Source organism: Siphateles boraxobius, unplaced genomic scaffold, assembly GCF_051911475.1.
Source record: "Siphateles boraxobius isolate OS27281-9 unplaced genomic scaffold, OSU_SipBor_1 29, whole genome shotgun sequence".
Taxonomy (NCBI): Eukaryota; Metazoa; Chordata; class Actinopteri; order Cypriniformes; family Leuciscidae; genus Siphateles; species Siphateles boraxobius.
The window spans coordinates 3244160-3257574 of NW_027508908.1; the positions used below are offsets into that span (position 1 = coordinate 3244160).

Genomic DNA, 13415 nt, shown 5'->3' on the forward strand with positions numbered 1-13415 from the left:
CAGTCCAGAGCTGCTTCTCTGTAGCCCAGGTCAGGCGCTTCTGCCGCTGTTTCTGGTTCAAAAGTGGCTTGACCTGGGGAATACGGCACCTGTAGCCCATTTCCTGCACACGCCTGTGCACGGTGGCTCTGGATGTTTATACTCCAGACTCAGTCCACTGCTTCCGCAGGTCCCCCAAGGTCTGGAATCGGTCCTTCTCCACAATCTTCCTCAGGGTCCGGTCACCTCTTCTCGTTGTGCAGCATTTTTTGCCACACTTTTTCCTTCCCACAGACTTCCCACTGAGGTGCCTTGATACAGCACTCTGGGAACAGCCTATTTGTTCAGAAATTTCTTTCTGTGTCTTACCCTCTTGCTTGAGGGTGTCAATGATGGCCTTCTGGACAGCAGTCAGGTCGCCAGTCTTACCCATGATTGCGGTTTTGAGTAATGAAACAGGCTGGGTTTTTTTAAAAGCCTCAGGAATCTTTTGCAGGTGTTTAGAGTTAATTTGTTGATTCAGATGATTAGGTTAATAGCTCGTTTAGAGACCCTTTTCATGATAAGCTAATTTTTTGGTTTTCATGAGCTGTATGCCAAAATCATCAGTATTAAAACAATAAAAGACCTGAAATATTTCAGTTGGTGTGCAATGAATCTAAAATATATTAAAGTTTAATTTTTATCATTACATTATGGAAAATAATGAACTTTATCACAATATGCTAATCTTTTGAGAAGGACCTGTATAAGTGAAGAGAAGTGAACTTATAAGTGTACTTCACGTCATGCTTTTGTACCAGGTCATCATAGAGCTCTGATGCCACGAACAGGCATGATAATAACAAAGATTTGACTTATTTTATTCACAGAATTGTCCTTTATGTTGTATTACTCTATATATTCAGATATTATATAATCATTGTTTGTCTGCCCCCTAACTAGGCTTTATATTCACTTTCACACTTATGAGTTTTGGCTGAACTGAATTGTATGCAAGATGTGCAATATCTTTTTATACAGTTGAAATTGAAATTATTCAACCCCCATTGCTAATCAGGTTTATTTGCAAAATTTACAGACTTTCAGCTGCGTAATTGAAATAGGACAACACAACAAATGTTTCAAGTGGTTTCCCCAAATTCAACTTAAAATTCTACTTTAAATGACTTCTGCAGTCTCAAAATTATTCAACCCCTTCATGGCAAGCATCTTCAGTACTTAGTAGAACACCCTTTTGCTGTTATGACCCGCTGCAAAAGAGATGAATAACCAGACACCAGCTTCAGGCAGCGTTTCTGGGGAATCTTAGCCCATAAGCGATGGCCTCCAGTTCAGTAATATTCTTGGGTTTGCATACTGCAACCGCCTTCAAATCTCTCCAGAGATTTTCTATTGGGTTCAATAAAATGACTGTGATGGCCACTGTAGAAACTCCCAGGACTTCTGCAACCAAGCCTTGGTGGAATTTATGGTACGCTTGGGATCACTGTCCTGTTGGAAGGTCTAATGATGACATTTTCTCCTAAGATTTCCTGATACTTCAATGAATCCATCTTGCCTTCCACACACTGCAGGTTTCCAGTACCAGACGATGCAAAGCAGCCCCAGAGCATCACTGAGCCACCACCATGCTTAACAGCATATGTTTCATTCTTCTTCCTCAAGACATACTGCTGATCCATAGGGACGAAAAGTTCCAGTTTTGTTTCATCGCTCCACAGAACAGAATCCTAAACCTTCTGTGGCTTATTTATATGACTTTGAGCAAATTGAAGCCGACTTTTCTTGTGCTTTTGGGTCAGTAGTGGTGTACGACTTGGAGTTTTGGCATGGTTTAGTACACGTCTTACTGTGCAAGCTGAACGAAAGACGGTGGTCTTTGACAGTATAGTGTCCCCATCACTATACTGGGGTGTTAGGACCCACACAGACCACAGGGTGAGCGCCCCCTGCTGGTCTCACTAACACCTCTTCCAGCAGCAACCTAGTTTTCCCAGGAGGTCACCCATCCAGGTACTGACCAGACTCATCCCCATAGGCATCGATTTCGGATTTCATCATGAGTCATTTTGTACCCACCACTTTTTGAAACATTGAGGCACAGATGTACCTAATACAAATCAATGAAACATCTCCAGTTAACCAGCAGAACATTAATTTAATTCACTATTAAATAAGAGATCTAGCGCTAAAATGTGTTGTTTTTTAAATCCAGCTGAGCGTGCGTTGCCGCTGCATGGGTACAGTGTTCTCTTGTGGCTCGCGCAGTCTTCACTCGGACGCACGCTTCAATCTATCGCTGTTGTGGAGACTCTCTACTCATTCCGGTGAAATCACAGAATAAAATGCATACAAACTTGTCCCTGTTTGATACAGACTGTAACCACTGATAAACATATTCAGTTTTGATGAGAGAAAAAAAAACTGTACGAGTTTTTAGAACCCGTAACCTCTGACACACTTGGCAAAAGATCTACCCCGAGACCACTTAAGAACTCAAAATCGTTGGATTTATTTACGGGTTGAGCAGAGAGGCTGCACTATTTGACAAATTTGTACCCAGCACTTTTGAAAATGCACTTCCGGATGCATTTCTGTCCCCAGCACATTTCAAATCAAACTGGGGGCGTGCACCTGAGACACATCTCTCTGTAGGCAAAGGCGTGGTTAGCTGGTACCCTCAACTTCCAATAGGAAAATTCAACTGCAGTAGCTACCATTCAACCTGAAGAGGGCAGCACTCAGACGTTTTTACACCATATATTGTAGAATTAAAACACTTTAAACCAAAATGTCAAAAAATGTACTTGAATCAATGAACAGCATTTATGAAGCTCCATTCTTACAGATCATAAACTACAAAAAGTCGTTTAGTTACCCTTTAATTTAAAATCTTTTTTTTTTTTACATTCAGTCACAAATGGATTAAAACGTTGGGCAGATTGATATAATATAATATAAAATGGTTTTTTTAAATTCGAACAATATTTCACAATATTACTGTTTTTCTCTGCCTCTGCGTGACTGTGCAGATTAATATAACTTAGCCTAATTTTTTAACAATGGACTGTTAGAGAGCTGTATGCTAAAGTAGGCTAACTGTATGGTCAATAAAATACCTTATTCACCAGTTGAGTAATAAAAAGACCATCTCTGTGTAGCTTTTACATCCTTTCAAATCCCTCAGTTCTTCTCACCACCATCTCCGAAAAGCCAAGCCAATGTTGAATCTGGTTTTGTTCTTTTTGCCAGCAGACTCTCCTCCGTTCGGTGTTTTTTCTCAAAACAGCTGATTTCCCGTATGTTTGAGATAGGGGACTGTTTAAACAATACCGTTTTCAACTAAAAACGTAAAACTTTTTAGGCCTATGTTTTGGGTGCCTGAAAACGCAAACTGTAGAAGATTTTGAAAACGTCTCCGTGTAAACAACAAAAAGGCAAATCTCTGAAAATTATGACGTCATACACATGTTTCATTTTACCCCTGGCATTGACTATGTATGTTCTTAAAAAAATAAAATAAAATAAATAATAATAATAAATATATATATATATATATATATTGTATTCATCGCCTTCTACTGGCCTAGCAGCAGAATACAGCGTTTTTAGTCGTTTTCGCGGATACTTGTGCATGGGATTCGTTTCGTTTTCGTCTGTAGGCTACGCGGGTAAACTCGAAGCAACAACTTCTCCATTTTAAGCATAGGCTATTGTTTTCGTGTAAATGTACCTGCTCCATGTCAACCTCTCTCGCTCGTTCGTTATGAAAACTAACCTCCCCCACACCATACACGTGTCAAAGTAGCCGAGCAACTTTTATCGTATGCATATGACAGACGTGCACTGTCAAGTGACTCATGTACGCAATTTCCCGCGAAAACCATCCCCTCCGTCAAAAAATATAAACACTTATCCTCCTGAGACCCAGAAATTTTTTGTTGTTGTTGAATTTAGTATTTTTTCATGTCATCACATTGTTTAGAGCAGGGGATACTCAGTTCTTGGAGGGCCACAGCCCTGCAGAGTTCAGTTCCAACAAGCTCCAACACACATACCTGTAGTTTTTAAATAAGCCTGAAGGACTTGATTAGCTGGATCAGGTGTGTTTAATTTGAGTTGAAACTAAACTCTGCAGGGCTGTGACCCTCCAGGAACTGAATTTGACACCTTTGGTTTAGAGCATAAGAAACTAATGGTAAAAAAAAAAAAAAAAAAAAAAAAAAAAATATATATATATATATATGATCAATTATATTTTATTTATACAGTATGTTATTCTGTGCCCTCTTTAGTAGACACCAGGACACCAATGACTCTGAAAATAAAATGACATGAAATTACATGTAGAGGCAGAAACAATGGGATTTTTTATTCATTCACCAATACATTTTTGGGTTTCAGGATTTCTTAAACCAAAATTTCTATAAAGATTATCCTCAACTATGTTATGAAAGATATGACGGAATGAATTGATACACCATTTTACTTTATGCAAAATGTGGGTAAAATGGCAATAAATTAATATTCCCATTCAATACAATGTATTTAATTTGCATATCAATGTGTTCTTGGGGCAACATGTAATGAAAGAAGAAGTGTAATAATGGGAGTAATAACTGGCAACATTTTAATAATAATATCTAATATTTCACTTGTTGTGTCTCCCAAAATGTCTGATAAACATGATGTTTAGTTCTGGTGTCCACTAATGCCCTGTTCTGTATAGAAAGTCATGTTTAGATTTGAAACCTCATAAAGTTTTTTTGAGATGTTGGTTTATAAAATACAATTTGAAAAGTAATCTGATTTAAATGACAATACATTATATTATCATATGTTCATAAGAGTGCTACATTTTATCAATAAATTAATGTGAGTCATTTTTAGAGACCATGGAGAAGTTGTTTTCATGGTGAAACCTCCAAACATGTGGCATCTCTGAAACTCCCTGAATGTGCTCTTTACACTCTAAAAAATGCTGGGTTGTTTCAACCCATGGTTGGGTCAAATATGGACAAACCCAATAGTTGGGTTTAAAAATGCAATTAAAAAATTGAATCCAACGCTTGGATTTGTCCATATTTGACCCAACCAGGGGTTGTGGCAACCCAGCATTTTTAAGAGTGTACAGGACATCCAAACTAAAACTGTGACATGTATGGTGTCAGAGAAATTCACTAAAATATAATGTCCACTACAGTGGACAAAAGTCTATTCGGGTGCGAGGAGGATATAATAGTCTTGCCATAGTTATTCGGGGTAAGAGAAAAACACGTTTTAGAAGGAGGGATGATGTTATTTCAATTTTGTTAATTTTGAACAAAAAGTTACATATACCGTACATTTAAACTAATATCACGTTTCCATAAGTGTTACAGCACTCCACCAACGACAGCACTCTTTTTACTTGACTATCACACAGTTAAAGTCCATGTTTTTTATTTCTGTTTTGTCATCTCACTCAAAAAACGTTGCATGACACCCTGTCAACTTAACTGCATATCGTTTCCCTAGGAAGTTCATTGCATACATTTTAAGATTTGATAAACAATTTCGGTACTGTTGGGTTACCACTTGATTTGCAATGCAAAATCTGGATCCTAAAGTAAGACCTGTTTTATTTCAAACAATTATGAAGTGTCTAAATACCAGGATAAATGTACGGGAGATGGTGTTATGTGTTGAGAACAGGTGTTTGGATTACTTCAGTCCAGTTTTAACTAGACAACAGCATTCCTCAAACATGCTCAGAGATTAGTTGAGCTTGTCTGATGCAGATTTACCAAATCCCATGATGTTTGCGCCTCAGTAAGATGCCATGCAGCCACAGCACAGCAGGATTCCACTGACCAAACAAGCAAACATTACCATCCCGTTTATCTAGCCCTATTTGCCCAGCTGCATCGCAGAGAGTCTTGAGCTGCTGATAATTAAAATCGTGATTTGTTGTTTTTCTGTTGGATAAATACATCTGCACATCATTGCAAACCACTGATTGCCGGTCAGTATACCAATACGTGTTCATCAATGTGTTGATATGACTTAATTATTGTTTATATGACTTGTGAGCTTTTCTCTTGGATTGAATCTAAGCCACTATTTTATTCCAGCCAGGACTGAACAAATCAAATTACGAGCAGTTTACTCAATTATTAAACTGTGAAGATATTCTCAATTTACACAATTTTGGCTTTATAAAACAGAAACATTTCAACTGTTAAATTGCTGTAAAAGTTCCTACAACAACCTACAGTTAACAGGCTAACAATGATTCATATTAGTTTGGTGGAAGAATTGGTGTTTTTATCATAATGCTGCCACCACCATTTTGAGAAGCAACAAATTATTTGAATGCCGTATGTTATAGTGATTTCAACATGATAAAAAGACTTGTAGGCCCTTCACGTTCTACACATGGCCTTGGGTGGCTTATTGCGTAATTACAAAAAAAACTGGATAAACCACTTCTGAAGCTATACACATATATTTATGACGGGTAGACAGAACATCATTTTAATTATATATATATATATATATATATATATTATATATATATATATATATATATATATATATATATATATATATATATATATATATATATATATATATATATATATATATATATATACAATGTCACCTAAAGTTATGTTTATGAACTTTAGTATTTGATGGAATTAATATTTTGATTTACCATGGTAAAAAAAAATCACAGTAATTCATAGTCTCTTATGGATTATAGCTTTTAAAAATTAAATAATTATTACCTTTATTGTGGACCTTACTCATCCTTGTATGTGACAGATTTTAAAGCATAACATTCTTTACTGACCAACTTTCTTTTGTGTCTGTTTTGAAATATTAATTATTGAGAATTTTTAGCAAAGAAATTATACAAAGAAAATAAGACCACAATTTCTGTTACCCGATACTTTATGCACAAAGCCAATAAAGCTTAAGGAAATAAGGAAATGAAAAACAATTGTCTCAGTTTTAAGCTTATATTTATTAAATGAACATGAATGTAAATTAGTTTATAACGTCTCACATGAGGCTGCAAGTCACCTTTTCCTCTGGAAAGAAAATCATATATAAAAATTATTATTGCCTTCATTGTTTCAAACACCACGTGTCTCATTCATTCAGTGCGTCATGCCGGGAGTGCCCTCGCTTCTAACTCAGTCCGTTGAGGGTGACGAAGAACCCGTCTCGATTTTAAAATGCACAAGAAACTTTGGTAACCCGTGTTCCTGCGGCTGGAAAAAGTTGGCACAAAAGTCTCAACTTCTTCCCAGTGGTGTCCAATGTTGAGGAAGGGACAAAAACAAACGAGTAAACGTCAGGAAAACGCATCAGAAGCCCTTACAAAACCTGAAAACGCCAGGCGGCCTGGTCTTTGTAGTCTAAGCAGTCGGCCGCCGCAGAACTGAAGTTCAGTTTCCACGATGATGCCACGGCAGCCTGCTCTTTGTAATCTTTGTAATCCAGACAGTCTGAGGAGCTGAAAGGCAGCCCAGTGCCGCCGTACCCCTGGTGAGGGTGGCTCTGCCCGATGTGGTGATGCGGGGCGGTGCTCAGCTGTGTGTGATGGGCGTGCGGGTGATGGTGGGCATGACCTGGCATGGGCGCCAAGTAGGATCCGCAGTCCATGCCTCCAAAATAAGAGGCGGCGTTCGAGGTCGGGTAGCCCTGGGCGTAGCTGGGAGCCTGGTTGTAGGGCATGGGATACGACGGCACTCCCGTGGAGCCCCCGGCGGCCGAGATGGCCCTCTGCATGCAGGACGCACTGGCCGGGGGAGAGATGTCGGGGAGCGAGGGTGGAGCAGGGAGAGGCGAGACCGGAGCGGGACTCCAGATGGACGAGACAGGTGTTGTTCCTGAGGACGAGCTGTTGATCAGAAGGCCGGAGGGGTTGGAGCCTGAGGACGAAGACGAGGACGACGAGGAGACGGCGGGAGGAGTGAAGTGACCGCTGTTCTCTGACCCCGGGCTCTCACGGGACGGAGAGGGTTTCTTTTTCGCCGGACGGATCTTTGAATTGCCGCTGCTCTGCTGCTGCTGCCGACACTTTGCCCTTCTGTTCTTAAACCAAACCTGTCAACAAATACGTCACGGGATAATGATTGTTATGCTTATGGATTGAAAATTTGCAAATATTGTCAATGACCTAAAATGATAAGAAAATAACTGCACTGACACTTTCCGATAAGATCAAAATTTGAACTTTGGAAATTTGAACTAACTTTGCAACATCGACACTTATTGAGTTGAACTAAATCAACATTGAACTGACTTGAGTTGAATAACAACACTATTGTTTTCTGCAAGCTGCTTTGTAGCTGAATTGAACTTGTTTCATAATTGAAGAACTTTGCAAATTTGACACCATAATTGAGCTTAATTGGAACAACACTGACTAAACTGAGCTGAATGACACTTTCAGATGAAATTTTTTTTTAACATCAACACTGTTATAGAACTTAAGTGAAACAATATTGTACTGAATTGAGTTGAATAACAACACTATATTATAGCAGAATTGGAACTTTCTGTTCCAACTGTTCCAACTTAATTGGAACAACATTGAACTAAACATAGCTGAATATTGACACTTTCGGCTGATTACAAAATTTGAACCGAATTGAGCTGTATAATCACACTAATGTTGTAACATCAACACTGTTATTTAACTTAACTGAATCAAAATTGAACTGAATTTAGTTGAACAACGAAACTATTTTATAGCAGAAAAACTAAACTAAACAGAAGAATTAAACCGAGCTGAATAATGACATTATTAGATGAGAATGTTTTTTGAACTGAATCGACCCGAATAATGACACTAACTTTGCAACATCAACACAGTTAATGAACTGAATTGAACTTTGTTTATAAGATGAACTGTGCAACACTGACATTTTCCGAACTGAATCAGCATTGAACTAAACTGAGCTGAACTGAAAAAACATGGAACTAAACTGAAATGAAAAATGACTATTGGATGAGAACAAAAATTGCACTGAATTGAGCTAACAAAACTCACTTTGACACATTGACAATATTATTGAATTGAACTAATTTCACAATCGATGAACATTGCTTCACTGACACTGAACTGAAACAACATTGAAATAAGCTGAGCCGAATAAGATTCTATTGTCTTCCGTAGAGCTGCTTTAACTTGTTTTATAATTGATGAACTTTGCAAAATTGACAGAGTTATTGAATTAAATCAACATAATTGATGAATTTTACAATTCTAACACTTATTTTCCTGCTTATTAGCTACCTTGAAACAATCTGTATTGTATGCAGCGCTATATAAATAAGTGTGACGACTTGAAATCTTTCAGCATTAAAAAAATTAGGACAACAACACCCACCTGCACTCTTGATTCGGGCAAATTGATTTTCAGGGCCACCTCCTCACGCATGAAAATGTCTGGGTAACGCGTCTTAGCGAACAGGTTCTCCAGTATGTCCAGCTGAGTGCGAGTGAACGTGGTTCTCTCTCTTCTCTGTTTACGAGGATTTGCTGCAATAAGGAAGACATCCAAAGTTACTAAATCAAGTCTAAAGAGTTACATACAGATGAAGTCAAGGTCATTTGCCCAAAGTGTTATTGAATCATTGCAGTACTGAGAAGTTATTATATGTTGCTTATTTGAATAAAGATTCTACTCTTTAAAAGTTTATCTTTCAGGGATGCTTACTCGGATATCCCACAGAGGGATGAAGGAGGTCCATGGTTGCCCCGCTGAGCCCCAGCCCGTTCATGGCATACGGGTTCTGTTTGAGGTATGACATCATTGTTGAGCTCCAGAGAGACAGCTGCAGCGAGAATCAATTATTAAAAATTGAATAAAACAATAATCCCCAAAAAATCAAAATGTGTTGCTTTTAACAAGAGGACTGACAAAGTGCAGCAAATTGCCTATTTTTTTATTTATTTTTTTATCATACATGCATCCTATCACACAGTGCAGCATATATAAACAGCATTTGGATATATACCCCCTTGTAAAAACCTGTAAAGCGCATCAAACGCATGTCACGAGACTGATCATCAGTCTGAATATGACTAATGTCTTGCATTTAATGATCTCTTTTTTCACACTCGACTAATCAAGGGCTTCACACACACTAATTGGCCATTTGCATGTCATGCCCAGTTAAGCGTTCCTGATGGACGCAACGCCGCGAAGCGTTTGATCTTTCCTTTTGTTGGCGGTACAATTATGAATTTACTTAATGGTCGTTTTAATCTAACAGCTGGTAACAGATACATTTAAAGGCTTTGTAAATTTGATTTATATATAGGCCTACAAAATAAATTATTTACATTAATAATTTAATCATTTAGCTGATTCCAGTTTATGGAATTACTGAACTCACTATATTGTTCTATCTATATTTAAACACACACACACACACACACACACACACACACACACACGGTAAAAAAGTAGCTGCCATACATTTTTAAGTACAATCAACTTTTTTACAATCAAGTTTTTAAGTAATTTCAACTTAAATTTTAAACTGACTTAAAAAAATAGTTGAATCTTGTATAACCTATAAAAAATATAATTGCTTAACTTATTTTTAACAAATTTTACTTCTTAGAAAAGAATATACTGAATTGGTTTTCTAAAATCTTCTGCTTTCCCGAGAAACAGCAGCACTGAAGCGCTTGTTGCGTTTGTGGAGTTTTCCGCTCGGGATAAACTCGAGACTTATGCGCATTTGGAATTATTTGGGAGGACCAAAATGTGTTTCGCTGCAATTGTTATGAGGCAATAGTACAAATGTATTAAGACAAAAGCTCTGTAAATGACATGTTGCGCTTTTTCTGGGTCGCTCATGCCTGTGAATGGCCCCATTAATCCCACGCTGAGGACAGATAACATGGGCCTAAAGATTCCACAATCGACCTTTAACTATATGTAAATGACCACCGAGTGTGCAAATTATTCTCCATAGCCATTTAGATTAGACCCAGAGGGGACTCCATTTGCAGAAGAAACCTTATCAACTAAATAAACGACACAAATTCTCATATTCTCCGTGCACACGGAATAGGCTACTCACAGTTTGTTAATTAAGACTGCAATTGCGCCAATATGTTCTGAAATAAATAGTAGCTAGGAAAAAATATTTATATAGGCTATCTATAGGCAAAATGATTTATTTGTGGCCTATTTGGACCAATTATTTTCTTATTATTTTTCTGATCATTCAAATGTAGGCCTAGGCTACTTACAATTGCTAAACGCAATTTCATGAATCCACTAAAATTGAAAAATTAAGAAGATTTATTGCTGACTATTATTATTATATTATTTATTGCACTTCTAAATCACCTTTAAAAACGTATAAAATCTGGTCGGACTGACTGAAACTTTTGTGACAAAATTATGTTGTTAAAAGGAATAATAGGCTACAATAACAATACATCCATCTACCTTCGCATTTAGATAGGCTACTTAAAATATATTTAAAACATTTCTACTATACCTTTTATTATTGGTCTTCTGTGCTCTTTTCTTCGAGATCCACTGAAAATCCACAAAACCAAGAAACACTTTAAAAAAAATAGAAATCTGAACTCCAGTTGGTTGGAATTGTAAGAAAACGAATTAGCCGCAAACTTCAAAAGTTCCCAATATGTTCACAAAGTCCTTTTGCACTGAGTCAGATGTGGCTCGTTGTATCCACGCGTAATATGAAGGTGATAGCAAATGCTGACGAATTGAGATTGATCACCTTCTTGATGGCCTGTCCGTCTATGAGCAAAAGACACCTGCGGACCCGCCCACCACAGCCAATCAGAAGTCTCGCTTGTCCTTACAGACGACTGCTCTAGCCAATCAGAACCAAGAAGTGCTCATTAACTCCTCCTTTCGATGTGACGACATATTAACCTGCCGTGTGAATGAGCGACTCCCGAGAGAGTAAACTATTTGAATACACTTTTAATTCGAGCCTTAAGTGAGCGTAACACTGCGGGAAAGGTAATACGAATGATAAGACAGCAATTCGTAAATCGATTTACCGTTTGGTTGAGGAAAATGCGTATTTTTTAGTGACGGAATATTTAATGAGCACCAATTAGGCCTATCAACATGCATAAAACAATTTCATCCTCACATTTGCATTAAATAAAAGTTAGCTTGTATAAACCTAACATAATTATTACAAGCATTTTCATAATTTTAAATGAGATGGTGACAAAGTTTTAGACATGCGCCTTCCTTGGCCTTCCCAAATGGCTTATTTATTTAAATCTTGATTTATGTATTAGGCTACATTTAAAAATATGTAGAATTTATAATTATAATATAAAAATATAATTCAAGCAAAATTAGTGAAGTTAGTATCAGAACTAAATAGCCTAAGTTCTTTTTTTTAAGCCTTTAACTAATTAGGCCAAGTTAGGTTAACCGCGGGCGAAGAAAAACCGACATTAAAATGCTGACATGACATTCATACAAAAATAAACCGTGATATAAGTAGGCCTAGTTTTATATGATCATGTGGGCCTGTTATTAAGAAACACAAGTAGTGAAACTATTCTTTAAAAAAATAGCCTATTGACATCTGGCCCTATTTGAAAAATTATTTGTCTGCCAAATCAAAGTCAGTGTGCCGTAACCAACATGTAGCCTATATTTTTGTTGAAAAAAAAAAAACATAAAACAGAAGTAAACGAACTTTTTCTGACGTTTTAGTCGGAAGCCAACAAACTTCTTGATGTCGACCCAATGTAACAGCGAAATAAATAAATAAATAAATAAGAATAAAAGTAAAACACTCATGTTTTTTTAAGAAAAGTATGCTAGTAGGCCTATACTTTTATGACATTTTAGTGTGCTAAATTAATCTATGTAGCCAATAGAAAACGGCCTATAGCCTAAACTTAAAATATAAACAACGATTTTAATTAGGCTAATAATCAGTTATTCATATAAAGTAGGCCTAACGAATATGTGATTAAGTTAAATAAATGGATCATTAAAATTATCAAAAGGGCATTATATATTTAAACAGTTATAGCCTATTATCAGATAAAAATTATTGCTCAGATGTCATGAGATTGTGTTGCGCACCCACAACGATGAGACACATTACAATAAAACTTCCTAAACAATTTTGCGTGCATCAAAAGCTGTTAAAGAGGATCGATCCCGTAAAATCAAGATATCTGCTTCTGCTGGCACTAACCTATTGTCCAGGGGTATTTGTGTAATCCCAAAATGCAGTAGAGTTTCCTGAGCACTGAGCAGTATAAACCCGTAAAGCCGTGGGATCAGCCGGCCTGAAGCGAGTGTGTGTGTGTGTGTGTATGTGTGATTGGTCTCTTTGCCAGGCGGATTGTAGTGTCTCTTGTAAATTGTCGGCGCTTATTAAAACGATGGTGCATAAAATCC

General features: G+C 37.3%; 1 protein-coding gene across 3 annotated transcripts in view; it reads right to left on the reverse strand.

Moving 5' to 3' along the window:
• Positions 1–6972: 6972 nt before the first annotated feature.
• Positions 6973–13415, reverse strand: part of otx2a (orthodenticle homeobox 2a) — a 47187-nt gene continuing 40744 nt past the window's right edge. For 2 of the 3 annotated variants that reach the window (XM_077246099.1, XM_077246100.1), the window contains 3 exons: positions 9699–9816; positions 9369–9520; positions 6973–8079 (listed from right to left, as the gene is read on the reverse strand). In XM_077246099.1, the coding sequence (XP_077102214.1) occupies positions 7348–8079; positions 9369–9520; positions 9699–9816 (1002 nt within the window). In that variant the 3' untranslated portion in view covers positions 6973–7347. Of the gene's footprint in view, positions 8080–9368; positions 9521–9698; positions 9817–11502; positions 12093–13415 lie in introns of those variants that run through there. The other variant, XM_077246101.1, reaches the window with a different exon arrangement.